We start from the raw sequence: 25,233 nt of genomic DNA, 5'->3' as shown, positions 1-25,233 counted from the left end.
AGAGACGTCGCCTTGATGGCAACATATGTCTCTCTAAAATCCTAATATACGCCTCAGAGTCAATGGTACCTTCACATACATGCAACTCACCCATGCCGTGGGCACTGATGCACCCCCATACCATCACAGATGCTGGCTTTTGCACCTTTCGCTGATAACAATCAAGATGCTCGTTTTCATCTTTGGCACGGAGAGCTCGACACCCGTTTTTTTCTGAAAACTAGCTGAAATGTGGACTCATCTGACCACAGCACACGGTTCCACAGTCTTTCAGTCCATCTGAAATGAGCTCGGGCCCAGAGAACTCGCTGGCGATTCTGCATAGAGTTAATGTATGGCTTCCTCCTTGCATAATACAGTTTCATGTTGCATTTCTGGATACAGTGACGGACTGTGTTAAGTGACAATGGTTTTCCAAAGTACTCCCGAGCCCAGGTGGCTATAATTGTCACAGTAGCATGATGGTTTCTTAGACAGTGCCGCCTGAGAGCTCAAAGATCACGCGCATTCAACAGTGGTTTCTGACCTTGCCCTTTACGCACTGAGGTGTCTCTGAATTCTCTGAATCTTTTCACAATATTATGTACTGTTGATGTTGAAAGAGCTAAATTCTCTGCAATCTTGCATTGGGAAATGTTCCTTTTGAACTGACTAACAATTCTCTCACGAATTTTGGCACAAAGTGGTGAGCCATGATCCATCCTTGCTTGCAAAGACTGAGCTTTTGATGGATGCTACTTTTATACCCAGTCATGATACCTCACCTGCTACCAATTAGCTGCTTAATGTGAAGTCTTCCAAACCGGTGTTACTTGAATATTCTGTGCACTTTTCAATCTTATTTTAACTCTGCCCCAACTTTTGTTGAGTGTGTTGCAGCCATCAAATTCTAAATTTGTGTATATTTACAAAATACAATTAAGTTGGTCAGTAAAACTATTGAAAATCTTTTCTTTGTACTTTTGTCAGTTAAATAAAGGTTCATGTGAACTGTTTTCACGTGATCATTGTTTTTATTGCATTTTGGAAAATATCCCAACTTTTCTGGAAATGGAGTTTGTAGTTGGAGATCAGACATGACCAATCAGTGAACAAAGACAATCTTGAGTAATATACAGGGAAACCTGTATTTTTGTTAGGGTTGTAAAATGTTATCACGCAGTAACAGTGAACAGATTGTTACCAACACCATTAAAAAAATGGACCTTTAAAGCAGGGATTCCCAACCTGGGGTCCAAAGGTCCATGTTGTAAAAAAGGGTGGGAACTTCTGCAAACTCCAGCGACTGTTGTGCATGAAAATCCCAAAGGATGAACAGCTTCTGGTACTCAACCACCTCGATCAAAGTCTCTTAAGTCACATTTCTTCCCCATTCTGATGTTTGGTCTTAACAACAGCTGAACTTCTTGACTATGTTTGCATGCTTCTATGCATTGAGTTACTGCCACATGATTGGCTGCTTAGATATCTGCATTGGTGAGGTGTACAACTGTACCTAATAAAAGTGGCCACTGAGTATGTGAATTCCAACACAAAATCCTTAGCATGCAGGCCTCTGCAATCTCATCTTTGAGGAAACCAAAGAGAGAAGTGAGAATATGTTGTGTGGGTAGGGAGTGCAGTTTGATGGGTTGAAAGGTGGGAGTTGGTGTCATTGCTCAGAATTGTCAACATTTATAAAACAAAACCAAAGGCAGAAAGCCAGAAATGTCAAGATATAATTAATAACTTGAACACCAAAATAAACTTCAAAATTATAATACCTGTTTCCTCCATTTCCTTGAATGCATAGTATGCCACTTGACATCACTCCGCTTCCTCAATATTCTGTCTCAGTACATATCCTCACAAATGGTGAGGGCAACTCTGGTCATTGGTCTTTTGCTCACACTCAAAAACTCTTAACGTAATGTTCTTTGGTGTCCTCACTCTTACTCAGTACAAGAGCTTTCAAGGTCCTACTAGTCAGCCCTTGGCACAATGCTCATTTTGGAGCAGGGGAATGGATCTGGCTCAATTTGGAAATTTCTAGTAACAGACACGAAGAGATGTGCAAAAACTCCAACTCCGAAAACACTAATGCTTTGGAGACTACAAAAACTCTTAGTGGAATAATCTGCAGCTAAAGTAATCAAACTACTACCCCAACTCAATCCCAGCTAGAAGATTTGTATAGCTCGCAAAATGCTGTTTGTTCTGTTCTAAAATACACAGCTTGGAATTAAGAACCCTGTCAGAATAGAATGAACAATTGAATTCTGTTTAGGATTACACAACATCTCAATACCTCTGAGCACATCACGCACCCAGTTATTGTGAAAGAGCAGAAGAATTTCTGAAGACAAGTAGCATATTTTCCTTCTATTACAGAAAACCAACTATCAAATAGTGCCAACCATAACAAGGTGACAATGATAGTTAGTACGGCTGCTGTGCTGCCTCACTGTTGGCAACCAAGAGATCAATTCTAAACGCAAAGTACACTGCAGATGCTGTGGTCATATCAACATGTACAAACAAGCTGGAGGAACTCAGCAGGTCGGGCAACATCCCTGGAAATGAGCAGTCAACATTTCGGGAACAGGACCCACCAAAAAGCATCAAACCATCGTCAGTCCTGACGAAGGGTCTCAGCCCAACCTGCTGAGTTCCTCCAGCTTGTTTGTATGTATTGAAGAGTTCAATTCTGATTGCCAGTACTGTGTGAAGCTTGCACATTATTCCAGTGACCACCTGGATTTTTTGCCAAGTGCTTCAAGTTTTCTTTTGTATCCCAAAATCTGCAATTTGTAGGTTACTTTCCCTAGTGAATTGGCAAGAGGTAGAAATCATGGGGAGGAGAAGGAGAGAAGGGGACATAGGTTAAAGGCAACTTTGGTAGGGAGACATGGGTTGCTAAGCAAATTAGCATAGATTCAATGCACCAACTGTCACCCCATGCATAATATATCATAGAAAACCTACAGCACAATATGGGCCCACAAAGTTGTGCCAAACATGTCCCTACCTTAGAAATTATGAGGCTTACCCATAGCCCTCTATTTTTCTAAGCTCCATGTACCTATCCAAAAGTCTCTTAAAAGACCTTATCGTATCCGCCTCCACCACCATTGCTGGCAGCCCATTCCATGCACTCACCACTCTCTGAGTGAAAAACTTACCCCTGACATCCCCTCTGTACCTACTCCCAGAACTTTAAACCTGTGTCCTCTTGTGGCAACCATTTCAGCCCTGGGAAAAAGCCCCTGACTATCCACATGATCAATGCCTCTCATCATCTTATACACCTTTATTAAGTCACCCCTCATCCTCCATCACTCCAAGGAGAAAAGACCACGTTCACTCAACCTATACTCATAAGGCATGCTCCCCAATCCAGGCAACATCCTTGTAAATCTCCTCTGCACCGTTTCTGTGGCTTCCACATCCTTCCTGTAGTGAGGCGACCAGAACTGAGCACAGTACTCCAAGTGGGATCTGACCAGGGTCCTATATAGCTGCAACATTACCTCTCAGATCCTAAATTCAATTCCACGAATGATGAAGGCCAATACACTGTACGCCTTCTTTCCTTTGCAATTACAATGAAAATAGTGGAATATGGGCTTAGCTTGCCATTTTTTAACATCGTCAAAGAGGTGTCAGGAGCAGGGCCGCAGTTTGGAGCATATTAATAATATGCAGTTTTGTTATGATATTGTTGAACCCAATAAGTTACAATTGCTAGTATTCTTGCAGTGGAATTGTCCAGAAGAAAGCTGGTAAAAAAGTAGAGTTAAGATACCTCATTTTGTTATGAAAAGCAGATAAAAGATATAAAGATTAAGGACTTTCTTTTAAAACACTAATACAATATTATCTATTTATGGGCTTTACCATTTTAATTTTTTTTAATCCTTTTGTTTTATATATATATATATATATAATACTAATTTTATACTTTAATCTTTGTTATACTAACCCGTTCTTATAATATGGGTGGTTTGTATCTTTTATTTAACTTTTTTTGTTTGAGTTGCTGTCTTGAGACATGGGGATAAATTTAGTATTAGATCACTTGCTTGCCTCTCTTTGGCTTTTTTTGGGGTTTTGCGGGTGGAGGGAGGGAGATTTTTCTTTTTGCTTGCTTCACGCTTAGTTTTACTTCATGGGCTGACTCGAAGCTACAAAAATGGTTGCAGTGTCATGACTTCCGGTTCCTCCTTGAACTTACTTCCCTCTTCCGGATTCATGAGTTCATCTTTTTTTTAAACCCTATGTGTTAATTGTAATAAATATTGGCAATATGGATAAGATTACTAATTTTGTTTCTTGGAATACTAATGGTTTAAATCATCCAATCAAATGGAAAAAAATATTCAAGGTATTCCACAGAATGAATGCTAATATTATCTTTGTATCAGAGACTCATGTGAGAAAGGTGGATAGTCAACTTTTTTTTAGGTTTTGGAAAAGTCAATGGTATCACTCAAATTCCCAAGCCAAAGTAAGAGGCGTTTCCATTTTTATAGATTCTTCAACCTCCTTTATACACTACGAAATAATTTCAGACCCACAAGGTAGATTTTTGCTTATTACTGGTCTACTTTTTAATCAAAAAGTTGTTTTAGTTAATGTTTATGCTCCAAACACTGATTATCCTGAATTTATTAAGTGTCTATTTACATCCTTTCCCAATTTGAATCAGTACATGCTGATAATGGGTGGGGATTTTAACTGTTGCTTAAACCCTTCGATGGATAGATCTAAGCCCACCCAAGCTCTTCCGAATAAATCGGCCTCTCTTATTAATTCCTTTATGATTGATTCTGGAATTTCCGAAATTTGGCGTTTTTTTTACACCGCAATGACAAAGAGTTTTCATACTTCTCTCATGTTTATCATAATTATTCAAGAATTGATTACTTTTTTATTGATCACTGTTTACTTACAGATGTTATTGATTGTAAAAAATTGTAAAAAAAAACTCCATTACCATTTCTGACCATGCACCTTTGAAGCTATCTATTAAGACAACGGACTCATCTACTAATGCTACATCTTGGAGATTCAACTCTATGTTATTGCAGGACTTAAGACTTTCCTAATTTTATTAAACAACAAATTGATTTGTTTTTCTTAACAAATTCTACAGCAGAGATCTCTAGTGGAATTTTATGGGACACTTTTAAAGCATTTATTCGTGGACAGATTATTTCATACTCTGCTGGAGTTAGGAAACAAACTAATTCTAAAATACTAACATTGGTTGATAAAATCAAAGCAATTGATAAGATTTATTCAGTGATCCCCAGCAAAGAACTTTATAAAGAAAGAGTTGAACTTCAAATGGAGCATAGTTTGTTATTATCGTCGTCGACTGAACATCAGTTAATTAAATCTAGAACCCAGTTTTATGTACATGGAGATAAGCCTGGCAAATTATTGGCTAATCAATTGAAAACTGCTTCGGTTAATCGACAGATTACTAGGATTCGTAAACGAGATGGCACTCTGACGATTGACCATAAAGAGATAAATAAAGCCTTTCAAGATTTTTATAACTCTTTATATCACTCAGAATTTGTTGAGGATTCTTCTATAATAGATGAATTTTTAAGAAAATTGAATATCCCAAAATTAACAACAGAAGATAGTGTATTCCTAGGTGCACCTATTACAGAAACTGAAATAAAAGAGGCTACTTTTTCAATGAATTCCAGTAAAGCTCCTGGTCCGGATGGTGATACTGTAGAATTTTTTAAACCCTTTTCCGCTGTACTCTCTCCTTGGCTTTGTAAAATTTTTAAAGATGCGCTAACTATAGGTAAATTGCCACAATCTTTTTATGAAGCCTCTATTTCTTTAATTCTTAAGAAAGATATAAAGACCCCACTGAATGTGCATCCTATTGGCCTATACCTATATCCTTGCTGAATACGGATTTTAAGATTTTTAGTAAAATTTTGGCCTCTAGATTAGAAAATATATTACTTCGAATTATTTCTGAAGATCAGACTGGATTTATTCAAAACTGCTACTCATCTTTTAACATTAGAAAACTAATTAGTATTATTTATACTCCTTCATCCAAAATACCAGAATGTGTCATTTCCTTAGATGCTGAAAAAGCATTTGATAAGAGTTGAATGGCCATATTTATATAATACATTGCAGCATTTTAATTTTACTTTGAAATTTATATCATGGATTACATTAATATACTATAAACCCTTGGCTTCAGTCTTTACCAATAATCAAAGATCTTTTTTTCAGTTATTCCGTGGTACAAGGCAAGGCTGTCCTTTAAGTCCTTTACTATTTGACATTGTTTTGGAACCTTTAGCTATAGGCATTCGTGAATCACCTAATATTTTGGGTATTACTCGTGGGGAAGGGACGTATAAGTTATCAATATATGCTGATGATTTGTTACTATACATATTCAACCCTGAGAGATCTATTCCTGCTATTTCGTCCTTGCTTGCTCAGTTTAGTAACTTTTCTGGTTACAAATTGAATTTTAATAAGTGCAAATTATTTCCATTAAATATGCAAGTTCCAATTTATAAATATTTACCATTTAAAGTTGTCACAGATTATTTTACTTATTTGGGTATTAAAATTACCAAAAAAAAAACAAGATTTATTTAAAGTTAATTTCTTTAACTTTAATTGACCAAATTAAGCAACTTGTTACCAGGTGGTCTCCATTATCTTTATCATTGGTTGGTCGAATTAATGCTATTAAGATGATGGTATTACCCAAATTCTTCTATTTATTTCAAGCATTAACAATTTTTATTCCTAAATCTTTTTTTGATAATACTGACTCCAAAATATCTTCCTATCTGTGGCAGAATAAAAATCCTAGACTAAGCAAAAAATGTTTACAGAAGCCTAAGAAGGAGGGTGGTTTGGCTTTGCCAAACCTGAGATTTTACTATTGGGCAGTTAATATACAATATTTAATATTTTGGACACAAGAATCGACTATAGCAGCTTGCCCACAAGGGGTAAATTTTGAATGTAAATCTGTACAAGACTTCTCATTGTTTTCAGTTTTAGGATTTTCACATCCCTTTTCTTTATCTAAATTGAATAAACAAATAACTAATCCTATAATTAAACATACATTGCAAATATGGTTTCAATTTCGTAAATTTTTTGGCTTGAATAAGTTTATCTTATCAAGCCCTATAATATCTAACTTGCTTTTTCGGCCCGCTTTTATGGATCACGCCTTTGTTTTATGGAAAACAAAAGGTATAACATGTTTTCCTGATCTATTTTTAGATAATAGTTGTATGTCCTTTGAACAGCTATCTAATAAATATAATTTACCTAAAACTCTTTTTTTTTAAAAGTTATTTGCAAGTTAGAAATTTCTTGAATAGTAAGTTAGTCTTTTCCGAAATTATGTCCATCAGACATTACAGAAATTTTTTTAGCTCTGAATCCTTGTCAGGTTTAGTAGCTACCATTTATAATATGATCATGAAAATACAGCCAGAAATATCAGAAAAAAATTAAGGAATGGGAAAAAGAACTTCATTGTCTTATACCCACTGAGCAGTGGGAGAAAATTTCACTATTAGTCAATTCTTCTCCTATTTGTGCTAAACATGCCCTAATACAATTTAAGGTTGTACATAGAGCTCATATGTCTAAGGATAAACTTGCTCGATTTTATTCTTATGTTAATCCAACCTGTGACAGATGTCATTCTGAAGTTGCTTCATTGACCCCACATGTTTTGGTCTTGTCCTTGTTTGCAAAATTACTGGAAAGATATTTTCGGTATTATTTCAACAGTTCTGCATATCAATTTCCAACCTCATCCTATTACTGCAATTTTCGGTTTACCAATGGCGGATAATAGTCGTTTATCCCCCTCAGCTCGACAGATGAATGCATTTGTTACATTAATGGCTAGAAGATCTATTCTATTGAATTGGAAAGAAATTAATCCTCCAACTATATTTCAGTGGTTTTCTCAAACTATCTCCTGTTTGAGCTTAGAAAAAATTAGAAGTGTTGTCTTTGATCCTTCAGTTAAATCTGAAGAAACTTGGAGACCATTTATTCAACATTTTCATATGAGTTAAACTGTCTTTTCCTAAACCTCACTTTTACTATCCTTAATTATTTGGATGGAGGTATGGAGTTATTGACATTACTGTATATATTTGACATAATGCAATGGCCCATGTTGGTTAGTTTTCCCCCCTCTTTTTTTTGTTTTTTTTTACTTCTTTTGTAATTACTATGTTTGGGAGGTTATTATATATGGATTATCATATATTTGAATGTTTATTTAAACTATTAACTATGTACTCTCAAATTCTCTGTATTCATGTTTCATTTGTTTGTTTTAAAATTAATAAAAAGATTTAAAAAGAAAAAGATATAAAGATTTACATGCAAATAATTCATGGGCACCTGGCTTTCATATATTTGTCCAAAAGTTCTTTGTTTGCTTGCACAATTTGTCTTCATTTGCACATTGGTTGTCAGTCTTTATTTAGGTATGGTATTGCATAAATTCTATTATTTTCCTGTAAATTTCTATAATAAAATGAATCTTTAGTATATGGTGATGTAAATGTACTTTGATAAGTTTACTTTGACTTTGGTTTTGTTTAAATGAGTTATCAATATTGTTATAATGTAAAACAGTAAAAGTGTACTTTGAAGCAAATACATGCAAAATACTGAAATCCAGAGCTATTTTTAGTGGTTCCCACATCATCCTCCGGAAGCAGTGTGTTGTAGCTCATTCCAATGTGAATTCGCAGAACTTGTATCCACAGTTTTGTGGCAGCAGTACAATGCAATACATTAAAAATTAGTTACAATAATATAAAAATAAGTTCATAATAAAAGAACAAAAGTGAGGTGGTGTCGATGGGTTAATTGTCTGTTCAAAAATCTGACAGCAGAAGGGAAGCAGTTCCTCAAACAGCCTCTTACACCTCTTCTCTGGTAGCAGTAACAAGAAGAGGACTTGTCCTGGATGGTGAAGCTTCTTAACAACGGATGCTGGCTTCTTAAATTTCAGGTTAAGTACCCCTTATCCAAAATACTTGGCTCAAGAAATGGTTCAGATTTTAGAATATATAATGAAATAACTTGGGATCACCATAATTTCAGTCCCTGAATGTATGGCTGCTGCTAAGCAGCTTTTGCCTTACCCTTGTTCATCATCCATATGTACTGATGAAGCTGATGAAGATCTAACACGCTGACGACGATCTTAGCAAACTCAATAAATTTCACTGCTGCTTCACAAACAGCAGACACTTTATCACCACAAATCTTTAAAAATATAATGCCGCACCTTTTCTTAAATTTCTGCAACCAGCCTGCTGAATATTCACAATTACTTTCAATTTTCGGTTTGTTGTGATAGATCCTATTTATGAGCCAATACAGGCAAAATTCCAGACCACAATGCACGAAATTGCCATGCAACTAATCAGTGATGAGACTACATCACAACTGAGTTTACGTGATGACAACCAATCAGCTGGTTGACAAGAATATAAAGGCATTCGGAGGATACCACAATTAACAGTGCACTGATGATGTCTCCTTGTATGATGACAAACCATTTGCAAGTAAATTGCTAAGACCAGAGAACAACTCAACCCAACCATTTGCTCGAGTCTTTGGCAACTTACCAAATCTCCACAAACTCCTAATGAAATATAACCGATAACATGATGCCACACAAAAGACCATCGTTTAATTATTCCATAATTACTAATTAAAATAATTTACATGGGGTCATTCTTTCAGTTACATATTTTGGTTGCATACAATGAAACCATGAGCAGACCAGGAAATTCCCTGCTAACAAAGCTTGTGCCAATGTTACTTGTGATGCCCAAACATGAATAAAACTAAAATACATTGATTTAGAGGAATGCAGACATACCCTTTTCACCCAGAGGGTGATGAAAGCAGAGTCAAGTGTCTAGGTGAACAATTCAATCACTTGGCATAGACAGCTGCAAGCCAAAGAGCTGATAAAGAATATTTTGTGGCTACAGACCAATGTGGAGTGGGCTAAATAACAATTTACATGTTGAATGACCATTACTCTTTAAACAGACTATCTGCTGCAAGTGATATGCAACATTCCACTCATCCCATCCCATCACTGACAACACTATCAGCCAATAAATGCCAAAATTTCCATAAATAACTCAATTAAAAATCTAACATTCTCAAAATTTGACAATGCCTCAATGTATGTGGCCCAGGGTAGATCATATGAGATGTTTACCCCCAAGGAACTTGAAGCTGCTCATCCTTTCCACCATATTTTCCTCAATGAGGAAGTGTAGGTTCTCCCGATTTCCTCTTCCTTAAGTTCAGTTCCTTAGTCTTCTAACACTGAATACAACCAGCTGATCTCACTCCCATATGCCCTCTCATTGCCATCAAGCATTCTGCCAGAATTTACATCCAGCCACAGTCATGAATGTAGAGAGGGTAGAGCAGTGGGTAAGCATGCAGTCTTCAGGTGTGTGTGTGTTGATTGCCAGTGAGAAGAAAATGTCCTGCACTGATTGTGGTCTCCCGATAAGGAAGTCAAGGATCCAATTCAGACGGAGGTAAAGGCCCAGGATTTGAAGCTTAGTGATTAGTGAGGGGACAATGGTGTTAAAAACCAAGTTGAAATCAAGAAACAGCAGCACGACAGAGCTAGCGAGATTGTGTCTGCTGTAGACCTGTTGCAACAGCAGGTTGAGGTTCCTGACAATCAAGGGTTCATTATAGCAATGACCTCTCTCTCAACGCTGTTCATCACAATATGTGTTAGTGCTACAAGGCATTGGCTATAGATGGAGCTCACTCTGCTCTTGGCCACTGATATGATTGATACCCTGTGGGAACCTCTGACTTTGGCAATGAGTTGGTCATTTATCCATATGGGTTTCCTCTCACATTCCAAAGATGTACGAGTTAGAGTTAACAAGTTGTGGGCATGCTATGTTGGTGCCAGAAGTGTGGAGATACTTGGGGCTGCCCCAGCACATCTCTGATGCAGCAACATATTTCACAGTATGTTTTGGTATAGATGTGACAAATAAAGCTAATCTTCAATTTGTGGCAACTCAGCTACTAAGCTTGTCAAACATCTTTAAAATACTGCCATACCAAGTTATTTCTTCTTTTCAATCATATACAGTCCCATACCAAAAGACCAAAACTAACTCAATTGTGACAGGTAGAAAATATATTGTCAGGGCAAAATGTGTTTACAATCGCCAAGACCCATTTCAAATCCTCCATAAATTTATTACCAAGAAGATATAAATTCCACCCTCAAATATGCAAGGTTAAAAATGTACAAATAGTGTAGCCTCAATGCTGGTTTCGTTTTAACCTCTGTGCAATGCAAAGGACAAAAATTGTCAAAATACAATTGATGTGAACTTGAAATATTCACTAGCTTGCTTGGAAAACTATTTAAAAAAATAAACTTGATACTAAATCTACTCAGGAACAATGAGCATAGATCCTTTGTTAATGCAAATCATACATTTCCCCTTTAATTAGTTATAACACACCACCACCAGTTAATTCATGATTAGCAAACTGAAACTAAACCTCAGTTTTATATATACATTCATTAAGGTGCCTCAAATAATCAGTGTTACTTAGGTAACTGGCTAAGCGATGAGGAAGCAGAAAGCAGTGCTATATCTGACAACTATACATCAGTCCATATTGAAGAGGCATGGTCAAGGTCCAGGTTTACTGTCCTGTATTTACAAACTCTCAGTCACTTAGCTTAGGTGTATGGGGTATCCAGGGAGGGGCAGCACCCCAGTATGTGGGCTTGTTGTCCTCCTCCCAGTTGCAGCTCGTCCACCTTTGGTCCCCACCTGCCACCTAGCTCTAACTGTTTGCATGTGACAGTGGCCAAACCCTGGTACACAGCTTCAAAAGGCGGGCTAAACCAGGTGAGGGTAGCCGGGAACCTCCAACCTCAGAGAGGTAGGAATATATCAACCCCAACATGTGAAGACAGTTCTGGCAGACTGGGTAGATTAGATCAACTACAAGATCCAACGACTAAAAAGGCAGTACTGCAACGCTTCCTGGAAAGCAAAGGGCACGACAAGGCACAGAAGGCCTCATGGCTATCCACTGCAGTCGAGAAAGTCTCTAGTCACGACAATTTTCATACCATTGGACCAAAAGTTGAGGTCAACTGGAACTGCCCCAGTGCAACAACTTTTTCCATTATAAAGTTCCTCCCGCATAGGATTTTCCTCTGTGCAGCTCTTCAGATACACAAATGTCATTGTCAGAAACAACAGACAACTAACAATGCAACACCTACTTTCTTCTTTGGCACTCCTGCAGGATTAAAGATAACTTGCACCTTTTTCTGCACGATGGGTTCTGAACAGGTCAGAAGCTATAGTGAGACCTGGAGATACTGCCGCAGGGGGGACAGAGATGCTTGACAATGCAGGTACATAGGTAGTTTGGGACACAGTGCATACTTCTCATTTACTATGTGTTTCTGTGCGCTCTCACACATGGACATATTCTCAATTCCATTAAGAATGCCTTTCTTTTGATCAGCTATAAAATAGAAATCATGCAAAGTGGAAGTGATATTAATCTCACATTCCCTACCCCCAAAGAAAGCATTTCCAAATCATTTCACCTCCCTTACCTGCAATGATGAAAATCCAAACAGAATGTCTGTTTCAAGAGTCTGGCTTGCTCTGCTCCACTTAAAAGCTTTTTGAAAAAGCAGGTGAGTAGGTTCAAATTATATCAAATATACAGACTTACACGGAGTAACACAGCAGGTCAGGCAGAGTTTCTGGAAATTAAACGGTCAACATTTCGGGCAGAGTGCATCGTTCATCAGGACTGGAAAGAAAGTGGGATAATGCCAGAGTAAGTGGGGGTGGGGGGTGGAAAGAGGGGAAGGAGGACAAGCTAGAAGGTGAAGCCAGGTGGGTGGGGGAGGAGGGATGAAGTAAGAAGCTGAGAGATGTTAAATAAAAACAGCAAAGGGCTGGAGAAGAGGACTCTGCCTTTTCCACTCATCACCTCCCAGCTTCTTACTTCACCCTCCCACCTACCAAGCTTCACTTATCACCTTGACAAGAACCTCCAAGCATACAAACCCAAAAGGACACTGCCTAATAATACACCTAACCAATTCAGCAATTACAAGGTTTAAATATTGTCACCTGAATAAATTCAGGTAACTACCCAGGGATAGAGAAATTAATTTCTAGCCCTCGGATCTCTTCCTTAAAAACAATTTAAAAAATTATATATAGACAAAGAATAATTTGAATCATAATAATAAGATGCATGGATCAAAATTACAGTTATGAATGCACCCATTTTTGTTCTAAACATTTTTGGGGCTTTGTCCCTTTGATAGTTGTTGCAGAATAAACACTAACTGAAAGGAATTAGCAGAGCAGACAGGCAAGCAGGCATAAATAGTGCAGCCCTCAATATTCATTCAACCTGCATTATGAACTCCAGCCTCCATGAATTCATGGCCTTACTCAGCAATGGTGTACTACTAGTGAGCCAAGTCTGATGTCATAAATAGCAACCAACATTTAAAATGGAAGGAGTGCAGTACAGTACTCTAACATAATCTATCCATTTCCAGTGCAATCAAAGAGTGATGTAGGAAATTGGAGCATTTTATGATGCATTTTATTTAATCACCTAGTTATCAAGCATTCTAGTTAAAGCAGTGAAGAACTAAATTTGCCACATAAAAATTTAGCAATAATAGAATTTGGATTTCAAAAACAAACCACAATGCTATACAACATATTCTTTTCAAACATGGGAATATCTTTTTCGCTCTTAACCAAATACCAATTCAGGACACCAACCCCACTCCCTCCCAAAAAAGAGTCAAGACCAATGCATTGACCACAATAATAAACAAGGACTACTTTTACACAACTTAGTCTATTCTGCCTTCAACAAAAGACTAACTTATGTTCCCTTCATAGAAATACAGGAAGTAGAGACGACCTGTCGAAAGAGATTATTCTGTCATGAAATGACTGATCTGCAAGACAATTCCAATGACCCACTGTTGCTTTACAACACTGCAAATCCTAACAAAAACCTCAATCCTTTGCCCTTTGATTTCTCTCACTGCAGCTTACCTTCAAAAAGCCACCACTAGTTATATTACTAAGAAAGCAAAGGTGAGCATGTTTACAATGCTTCCATTTTATGTTTCTAATATAGTATCTGAAAATGAACCCCATTTAACATTGAGGCAATACTTAAGAAATGTAAATAATTCAGATTTTTTTCCTAGACTATTCACTTTTTGCACTCCAACATTCCAGGAATTACCTCATAAAACAGTATTTGAGCAGTTTAATAAACATTAACAAATTTTAAAAATCTTAAAGCAAAAAAAAGCATCAAATCCAAAATTAGAATAGACAACTCAATCTTTAGATAGCTAAGATTCTACAAAAGAGTAGACAAAATATGTAAATCAATACTATTTTAATAAAGACACAGGCATTCTTACAAATAAGAATACAAAATATTCCACAGAGAATGCATGAGTGGGAGCAGAAATACCAGCGGCTGAAGCTGAAAGCTCTGGAGTTTTAACAGACTCAACATCTACTTGGTAAAACAAATACTGAAAATCTTTATCAAATAGCAAGAAAAAAACTGGAGCAAGATAGAATCTGTTTAATCTACTTCATATCTTCAGAATGATGCAATTAAAAGTAGAAGATGCAAGAGTAAATGGCAGCAGTAACATCAGCCAAAATAGTATAACCCTACTATATAGTGGAAACAATCAACTTTCCATACAGCAAGCAGCAGACCTGGTGTTTATTCTCAGCATATTCTTACAAACTTCCAGAAAAGTGGATTCCAGTTAATTGGGACATCAGGACCAGTACATTTTGCATCAATTTAGCAGCCACCCATTTAACTAAATTTTTATATTTTTAACTAATTCTCTGAAAAAGGCAATTTGTGTTACAAATTTTGTATTTAAATGAAATACAGAACAAATTAGAACAGTACTCGAAAACTGAATTAGTTCATAATAGTTATCAACTATTCAGAGCATACAGTGAACAAAATCACTGCAGACACCTAGTACAGATAATGGACTGATTTTATACAATGCTGTCAACAACTGCATCCTCTTAATTTTCATTGCAACATTCAAGATGGTTGTTCCTACCATGCTGTAATGAAATTGCTTCACTTTCATTCCTGGCCATTTCTAGCATCTCCAAGCACGATTGCTTGAAACAACAGTGAACAAGGCAGTTAGGAATTGTCTTTCTGCTTATGTCTCGCCAACAATCAGTGACAGAAGTCACTGCTTTTTGACCACAAACTGATGCTATTTTAAAAACTGTTTGATTCAATCATGGTGTAGCATCTAACAGCCACACAAATACAGGCATCTGACACTAGTCAGAAACTGTTCAGCAAGAATCCTGCTCCAATTAAGTGGCATTTTAATTATAATAAATATATAAAATCCCAGGAATTTTGTCGATTAGTTTTTTTTTGTTCCTCAAGAGTAGTCCCAAATAAGTGGCTGCAATGATTACCCAAAAATTTTATAATATATATTCTTATACTATTCTTTCCATCTGAGGAGTACCATATCAGAAAAATAAATTCCAAGAGGATGATGTAGAAAAAAAATCAAAATTAATGTCCAATTTTAAAAAGGCTGATACATGAAAACAACAAAAACTTCATACTCATCTGGTTTTGAAAGGAAGATACAAAGGGAGGAAAATCACCAAAGTATACGCATAGAATTTAACAACACAGGAAGTGGCTAAGCAGGCTGCTCCTCTCGTGGTAATTAAAAACTCCATTGCTCTGGTGTTGCCTCACACTTATTCATCTTACCAAAATTTAAAACTTAATATTCCAATCGGAGCCTAAACAGGTGTTTGAACAAGTAGTACTACTACTTCAATTATATCCTGGTGTTTTTAAACTCTAGTCTCAACTTCTTTTCTCTTCCATTTTAAAAATCTGTGCATACACCACATCTCTCTGCTTGATGCTTAGTTACTCACATCCTTTTCAGTTAAAATTTCAACTATGCATGTGGCTAAATGACTTTCTTATGAAGTTATTTAGAGTCCTCTTTGAATAACCACATTCTTATGTTTGTCCAACATAGGAAATTGTAGTCCCTACTGCATAGGAGTAGAGCATTACACACACACACACACACAATGCTGGCGAACTCAGCAGGTCAGGCAGCATCTATTGACAGGAATTATTTGTTCTAATGAAAGGTCTCAATCCAAAGCATCAAATATGTATTCCTCTCCATAGGCGCTGCCTGACCTCATCAGTTCCTCCAGCATTCCGTGTCTTGTTCTGGATTTCCAGCTGCTACAGAATCAGGCCATTCAGCCCACTGAGTTTGGTTCACAATTCAACCATGGCTGATTTATTTTCTTTTTGCCCCATTCTTCTGCCTGCTCACTAATCAAAACTGCTCAACTTCCATTTTAAATGTACCCAATGACTTGGCCACCACACCTATCCATGGCAAAATTCCAGATAACCTAAACTCTGACTAAAGAGATACCTCATCTGTTCTAAAGCAACACTGTTCTATCCTAAGGCAATGCTCTCTAGTCTTAAACTTTCACTATTGGCAACATCCTCTCCAAGTCCATTCTATTTAGGTATTTCAATATTTAATAATTTACAATGGCATGTCCCCCTTATTCTATTACACACAGTACTGACACTTGTTTGGTTATTTTCATCACTACTTTATATTCACCAGCTAAATACACCTGCATTTGAGTTACAAGCAATCCAAGCAGTAAATATTAGCTCTACACATCTACATCAGCAGATTTACTCGCATATTAAACACCTTACAACGTTGCTCACCATTAAGTAGTAGAAAAACTGGCTTGGTATTGTTTATTTTTGCCATCTTTATTGTCAGACTTCATCAGAAATGTTAAAATAGCAACTCAATAGTCATCCACTACAAGAGACATCGCTTAAGATATTTAGAAATTGAGGAAAAAAGTTCTTGTTCTAATTTCTTTAGCATTCCTTGAAATAATCAACTACAATAACTACAGTCATTTCTGTATAGTCTCCTTCTAAATTAACCAAAAAATAATCTCGTCTCAAATACAAAAAAGGACACAAAACTCAGAATAATAAATATCATCAAACTAAGTTGTAAGGTCCTGAAGTTTTGAATTCTAAAGCAGACTGAGTGAAAACTTTACTGAAGCTTGAAAGCAAAAGTTTCAACTTGTCAATAATCATAAAATTCTAACAGTTAATGCCAAAATTAAAAATGCTGCAAAATACAAAACACAAACTAGTGATCATATAAAGGTTCCAAAATCAGTTTAACAACTATGATAGATATTGCAGAGTAAGATTTTGCAGTATCAAGAATAAGTACGAGTATCTAAAAAAAATTACGACAAAGAAACTGCTAATGGACATGCCAATTACATTTGAAATATTTAAGCAGATGTTTGAAACTAATAAAAAAAGGTCCCGAGGGGGAGGGGAGCCCAAAATAGGGCCGTGGAGGAAGCAGAACGCTGGCCTGCGTGTGCTACGTACTTGCAGGCAACCGCGTGAACCCCAGTAAACGGCAAAAAAAAAAGCAGCGCAGCCTCACCCACAGGAAAGTGAGCGCAGGCTGGGGACGGCAACCTCCCTCCGCCGAGATCAGACTGCCATTAAACACGATAAAATACGATTACATTCACTAAGTAAAGACCCCGCCGGACAATGATTTATTGCTGATTAAACGCGCTTCCGCTCTCCCCACCCCTTCTGTGCCGCTGATAAATACGGCAGGCCGCTCAGGCGATTGACGGGTTTTAGCTTCCCCAGTGAAAAGGAAACCAAGCCAAGTTGCCCAGACCAACACAGACGGCGAAGGCTCCAGGGCTAACCTGCGGAACGCGGTTCCCTGGGCCCTTCCCCTAGAACCAGCAGCTCCCAGAGGCGCGGGGAAAGGCCGCATTCTGATCGAGCAACCGCTTCCTCACCCCAGCAGACTCCAAGTAGGAGCCTTTATAAAGTGAAGGGAGATTTAACAAAAAAAATACACCCACACCCTATGCCCGACTCACTCTTGCTCCCGGTGGTCGCCATCTTGTGTCGCTACCGGTCGCTGCTGACCTCCGCCGGTCGTGACGTCATTAAACGCGGGAACTGGCGGCGGGAGCGCGCATCGGGGGCGCACTGCGCCTTCTGGAAGCGGAGAGGTACCGAGCATACAAAGTGTTCGAGGCACTCAGCCGGCCGAGAGGCATTTATGGAAAAGAGTAAACAGTCGACATTTCGGGCCGAGGCCCTGCTGAGTTCCTCCAGCATTTTGTGTGTGCTGCTCGGGTTTCCTGCACCTGCAGATTTTCTCTTGTTCGTTTTTTTTGTATTCAGCGAGTCTTCGTAAGCGGAAGGAGCATTGCGGTAACATTGAACAAGAAGGATTTGGCCTGACAGACTAATTTGTATGTACTTAAAGCTGTTAAGACATGTTGTCCGTAAGGTTAACTTGTATAGCAACTCCGAGGATGATTTCCAAAACCGTGGTCATTCAGCCTTATACTACTCAAGTTTACAGATGAAAAAAACTCTTGCCAACCTCGCTTTGTTGCATCACACTATACCCTCTCATTATAAATGGTAAAACCACGGAAAACGTGTCTGCATCCCATTTCATGAAATATAAAACTCACCATTGCCTAAAATGAGCAGGAGTAGCCTCAAATTTTTTGAAGATCAAGAACCTCAGACCCACGACAAATCTCATTGTCCACTTGGCACTAGTGACTGCTGCCCTTCAAGATGCGTTTGAGGCACATCAGGCATCTTATGATACCGAGATACCACTAACACCATGCACAGAACAGATTATTTAGATCACAAACATGAGAAAATCTACAGATGCTGTAATCCCAAAGAAACACACACAAAATGCTGAAGGAAGCAGCCCAGGCGGTATCAATGGAAAAAAGCAAACGGTCGACGTTTCAGGCCAACACCCTTCATCAAGACTCATGAAGAGTGTCGTTGACTGTTTACTCTTTTCCATAGATGCTGGAAATCAAGTAGTACACACAAAATGCTGGAGGAACACAGCAGGTCAAACCTGATGAAGAAAGCACCTCACTGATAAAAGATAAATAATTCACTGCAAATTTTCTGTTTGAAATAAAGTTGACTCAAGTAAATAGGAGGAAAAATGGCAATTTTCTAATTCATAATTCAGGATGTGAGCATCACAGTCAGGGTCTGCATTGATTGCACACTCTAATTGAAAAATTGGTGGTGCACTTTTTGTTTCACTAGTCTTTCCGACAAAGGATCTTCCAATAATGCTATTGGGGAGGATGTTTCAGGATCTAGGTTCAATGACAATGAAGTAAATTAATTCATGTTAGTAGGACATGCAGGTTGAAGGGAACCTGCAGGCAGTAATATTCCCATGCATTTCTTGTCCTCTGTCCTCTTAGTTGTGGCCAAGCAGCTCTTTAGAATTGACAGATGGGAAGGTTAGGCAAATATAGAGTAGTGGTAAATCCAAACCCATAAGACTATTTAGGCCAGACATTTATCTGAGCTTATTATCAGTGATAGTATGACAAGAACAGGTGTCAATGACCACAATATAGGTCTAATTGATTAGTTATTAGAAGAGGTAGTAATGGGGGCAATGAAATAATGGACTAATTGAATTAGTATTTTGCATGGTGTTCACTGTGGAAGTTCCAAGAGTCAGGGGGCATGAAGTGTGTGAAGTTACCATAACTAGAGAGAAGGTTCTTGGAAGCTGAAAGATCTGAAGGTAGGTAGGTAACCTGGACCAGAAGGTGTATACCCCAGAGTTTTGAAGGAGGTGGCTGAAAAGATCATGGAGACATTAGTAACGATCTTCCAAGAAACATTAGATTCTGGTGTGGGTCCAGACAACTGGAAAATTTCAAAATGTCACTCTGCTGTTCAAGAAGGTAAAGAGGAAGAAGAAAGGAAACCATTGGTCAGTTAGTCTGACCTCAGTAGTTGGGAAGATGGTGGAGTTGATTATTAAGGCTGAGGTCTCAGGGTACTTGGAGGCACAAAACAAAATAGGCGGTAGTCTGCATGGTTTCCTCAAGTGAAAATCTTGCCTGACAAATCTATTGCAATTCTTTGAAGAAGTAACAAGTAGAATAAACAAAGGAGTATCAGTCAATGTTGTGTACTTGGATTTTCAGAAGGACTTTGACAGGTGCCACAAGCTTAACAAGCTACAAGCCCATGGTATTACAAGAAAGATTCTAGCATGGATAAAGCAGTGGCAGATTGGCAGGAGGCAAAGAGTGGGAATAAAGGGAGCCATTTCTGACTGGCTGTCGGTGACTAGTGGTGTTCCACAGGTGTCTGTGCTGGGGCCAATTCTTTTTACATTATATGTCAATGATTGGATGATGGAATTGATGATTGTGTTGCAAAGATTGCAGACAATATGAAGATAGCTGTTTTGAGGATTGGAGATGTTACAAAAGGACCTAGATGGATTAGGAGAATGGACAAAGAAATGACAGATGGAATACAGTGTCAGGAAGTGTATGGTCATGCACTTCGGTAGAATAAGTGAAAGTGTTGACTATTTTCTAAATGGAAAGAAAATACTGAAAACTGAGGTGCAAAGGAACTTGAGAGTCCATGTGCAAGATTCCCTGAGGGTTAACTTGCAGGTTGATTCTGCGGTGAGGAAGGCAAATACAATGTTAGCATTCATTTGAAGAGGACTAGAATATAAAAGCAAGGACGTACTGTTGGAAAATTTATAAAGCACTGGTGAGGCCTCACTTGGAGTATTGTGAGCAGCTTTGGGCCCCTTAACTTAGAAAGAATGTTCTGAAACAAGAGAGGGTTCAAAGGAGGTTCACAAAAATGATTCCAGGATTGAATGGCTTGTCATATGAAGAAAGTCTAATGGCTCTGGGTCTGTATTCACTAGAATTCAGAAGAATGAGAGGTGACATCATTGAAACCTATCAAATGGTGAAAGGCCTTGAAAGAGTGGATGTGGAGAGAATGTTTCCTATGGAAGGAGAATCTAAGACTAGAGGACTCAGCCTCAGAATAGAGGGGTGTCCTTTTAGAATGGAAGTGAAGAAGAATTTCTTTATACAGAGGGTGGTGAATATGTAGAATTCTTTGCCACAGGCTGCAGTGGAGGCCAAGTCTTTATGTAAGGCAGAAGTTGATAGATTCTTGATTGGTCAGGGCATGGGGCTGAGAGGAAAATTGGATCAGCCATGATGGAATGGTGGAGCCAACTCAATGACCCAAATGGCCTAATTCTACAGTATATCTGATTGTCTTTTAGCAGTTAGTGTAATGTTATTATAATGACAGTTGTAAGATCGGGGTTCAATTCCCGGCACTGCCTGTGAGGAACTTGTATGTTCTCCCTGTGATGGTGTGGGTTTTCTGCGAGTGCTTTGGCTTTCTCTCACACTCCAAGGATGTATGGTTAAGCATAGTGCATTGTGGGGATTGTATTTTGGCACCAGAAGCATGACAACACTTACCCAGCACAATTATCACCAATTTGATTTGACCAAAGTGATGCATTTCATTGTATGGTTCGATATATAAAGTAATCTCTTTAATCTTTGACTAGCCATGGCCCTCTCATATTGACCACGTTGTTGACACATGGCCTAGTGGACAAAGCATCAGGTCTAGTGATCTGAAGGTCACTGGTTCGAGCCTCAGCTGAGGCAACATGTTGTGTCCCTGAGCAAGGCACTGAACAACAAATACATTGCTCTGCGACGACACCGGTGCCAAGCTGCTTGGCTCCTAGTGCCCTTCCCTTGGACAACATCGGTGGCGTGGAGAGGGGAAGCCTTGCAGCTTAGGCAACCGCCGGTCTCCCATACAACCCTGCCCAGGCGCAAACCTTCCAACGCGCAAATCCATGGTCTCAGGAGACTAATGGATGCCTATTCTATTCTATTCTAATTGGCTAAGCCAAGATGAATTTCTGGAAGGGCACAGCAGGGTTATAACTAAATCCTGTGAACAGGCCAGAGCTCTGATAACTTCACCTGCAACAGCAGTGAGAAAAGTCAGGAAAGATCACAGCCAGAGAAGGCCAACTCTGAGGCCTCCATCCAAGGAAGCAAAGACAACACTTGAGGAAGTAGACCAGCCTTCATGCAAAGCATTTGCCCTTTCCTTTACAATTTTAGAGTAATCTTCACAATATTTGGCAGGAACATTTAGTCATGATTCCCTCAATCAAAAAATATTAATAAAAAAAGTGTAAATGCTGGAGATAGGAACTAAAACCTGAAGAAGTTTGAAGCAGATATTGTCAAATTAAGGCTATTGAAAAATAAAAAGGAAGCAAAATATGTAAAGGCAATTGAAGGAAAAGTTTAGAAAGCCTAAAATGTTTTGAGGAAATACCACTAGGCTTATAAAAAGGAAAAATGAAAGCTTGTTTAACAATTGTAATGTTTCTCTCTACATGTACAACTCTGCAGTTAAGGACAGCTCCAATGTCACCTAAAAATCATGGATGATGATGAGGAGAAGTACTGGGATGAGATGGGTTGGCTGGTTGAGTGTTATTGTGTGACAGCTCAGCGTTCAATGTCAGCAGGACCAAAGAACTCACTGTGGACTTTATGAAGGGGAAGTCAAGCGAGCACACATCAGTTCTCATTAAAGAAGCTACAGTGGAATGGATGAGCAAGTTTAAGTTTCTGCGTGTCAATATCTTGGATGACCAATCATAGGCCCAGCACATACAGTAGATGCAATTGTGAGAAGACATGTCAGTGTTCTCTACTTTCTAAGAAGTTGTTGTGTCATTGCAGATTCTGACAAACCTATACAGATGCATAGTGGAAAGCATTCTGACTAGTTATAGTACAGCAAGGCCTGGTATGGATTATCAGAATCAGGTTTAATATCTCCGGCATATGTCATGAAATTTGTTAACTTTGCTCCAGCAAAAAAAAAGCAATACATAATAGTAAAGAAAAATCCTGTAAATTACGATATGAATATATATATTAAATAATTAAGATAATAAGTAGTGCAAAAAAAAAAGCAGCAAAGTAGTGTTCATGGGTTCAATGTCCATTCAGAAATCAGATGGCAGAGGGGAAGAAGCTGTTCCTGAATCATTGAGTGTGTGCCGTCAGTCCTCTTTACCCCCTTACTGAGAGGTATAATGAGAAGAGAGCGTCCTGGGTGATGGGGGTACTGAATGATAGACACTACCTTTCTGAGGCACCGCTCCTTGAAGCTGTCCTGGATATAATGAAGGCTAATGCCTATGATAGAGCTGACTAACTTTACAACTCTGTGCAACTTACTTCGAACCCATGCGGTAGCACCCCACCCCCATCCCTACCATAACAGATGGTAAAGCAGCCAGTTAGAATGCTCTCCACAGTACAGCTGTAGAAAGTTGCAAGTGTTTTTGGTGACATACCAAACCTCCTCAAGTTTCTAATGAAATATAGCTGCTGTCTTGCCTTCTTTATAACTGCATTGATATATTGGATCCAGGTTAGGTCTTCAGACGTACTACTTCTTCATGTGCCTTGCGCATTAGATGCTTGGGCAATCATGGCTCTCCACATCAAACGATCCCTTGCAGCGTCAATGATACCTCGCACATCTAGATTTGTTAGTTCTTTCACAGCGTCCATATATTTTCTCTTTTGCCTTCCTCTTCCGCATTTCCCAGACATACGGCCTTGTAATGTAAGGCATTCTATTTCTCCCTTTCTGATGACATGGCCCAAGAAATTAAATTTCCTCTCATTTAATGTTCTCATTACAGATCTTTTTGTATGGGCATGTTGGAGTACTGTCTCATTAATGTGGTACACTATGTATACCTGTCTGGACACGCCCCTCTGCTGACTGCTCCTGTGGCTCCTCCCACAGACCCCTGTATAAAGGCGATTGGAGGCACTGTTCCGCACCACCCCCCCCCACCAAGTCTCTGAGATGCTGTGCTCCGTTTTGCTGCTAATAAAAGCCTAGCATTCGCCTCCCGTCTCCGAGAGTTATTGATGGTGCATCAATTAGTTACCCTGTCTCTATATATTATATTTTCAGCATTCTTCTAAGAAACCACATTTCTGTTGCTTTTAAGTTTCTTCAGAGTTCTGGTGTTATAGTCCATGTTTCAGAAACATACAGCAAGATTGACCAGATGTAAAATTTTAGCAGCTTAAGCCTTGTTGTCATAGAAATGTGTCTGTTGGTAAAAATGGGTTTCATTTTTTGGAAGTTGGTTTTGGCAATGGCAATTCTTCTTTTTATTTCTACCTTATTTCTAGCATCTTGTGATACAAAGCTACCAGTCTATTGGTTACCGATGTACAATTGGCATTTGGGAGTATCCTGCTGTTTTGATAGAGGTACAGTGCCTATAAAAAGTATTTACCTCCTTTGGAAGTGTTCATGTTTTATTGTTTTACAACATTGAATCACAGTGGATTAAGGTTGGCTTTTTTGACACTGATCAACAGAAAAAGAGTCTTTCAAGCCAAAGTGAAAACAGATCTCTACAAGGTGATTTAAATTAATTTCAAATATACAGCACAAAATAATTGATTGCCTAAGTATTCACTCCTTCAAGTCAGTATTCAGTAGATGCACCTTTGGCAGCAATTACAGCCTTGAGTCTGTGTGGATAGGTCTCTATCAGCTTTGCACATCTGGACACTGCAATTTCCCCCCGTTCTTCTTTACAAAACAGCACAAACTCTATCAGATTTCATAGGGTTCATGAGTGAACAGCCACTTTCAAGTCCAGCCACAAATTCTCAATTGGATTGAGGTGTGGACTCTGACTTAGCCACTCCAGGACATTAACTTTGTTGTTATTAAGCCATTCCTGTGTAGCTTTGTCTTAACGCTTGGGGTCATTATCTTGCTGGAAAACAAATCTTCTCCCAAGTCACAGTTCCCTTCCTGACTGCATCAGGTTTTCCCTGTATTTTGCTGCATTCATTTTACCCTCAACCTTTACAAGCCTTCCAGGGCCTGCCGCAGTGAAGCATCCCCACAGCAAGAAGCAGTCAACACCATGCTTCACGGTAGGGTGGTGTGTTTTTGATGATGTGCATAGCATTTAGTCTGATGGCCAAAAAGATCAATTTTGATTTCATCAGACCATAGATCCTTCTTTCA

The 25,233-nt window shown here is 38.5% G+C and overlaps 1 protein-coding gene across 2 annotated transcripts in view; it reads right to left on the bottom strand.

Annotated features, from left to right (window-relative positions):
- Positions 1–25,233, bottom strand: part of LOC132399777 (ubiquitin-conjugating enzyme E2 variant 1-like) — a 113,628-nt gene that overhangs the window by 15,922 nt on the left and 72,473 nt on the right. The window contains exon 1 of one of the 2 annotated variants that reach the window (XM_059980509.1): positions 18,144–18,297. The exons of the other annotated variant lie outside the window; for it this stretch is intronic. Coding sequence (XP_059836492.1) covers positions 18,144–18,165 — 22 coding nt within the window. The 5' untranslated portion in view covers positions 18,166–18,297. Of the gene's footprint in view, positions 1–18,143; positions 18,298–25,233 lie in introns of those variants that run through there. 2 annotated transcript variants of the gene reach the window in all.

The sequence above is a fragment of the Hypanus sabinus genome, chromosome 9 (genome assembly GCF_030144855.1).
Source record: "Hypanus sabinus isolate sHypSab1 chromosome 9, sHypSab1.hap1, whole genome shotgun sequence".
Taxonomy (NCBI): Eukaryota; Metazoa; Chordata; class Chondrichthyes; order Myliobatiformes; family Dasyatidae; genus Hypanus; species Hypanus sabinus.
Note: the sequence above shows the minus strand (reverse complement) of the source record. Positions and strands in the feature narration are given on the sequence as shown.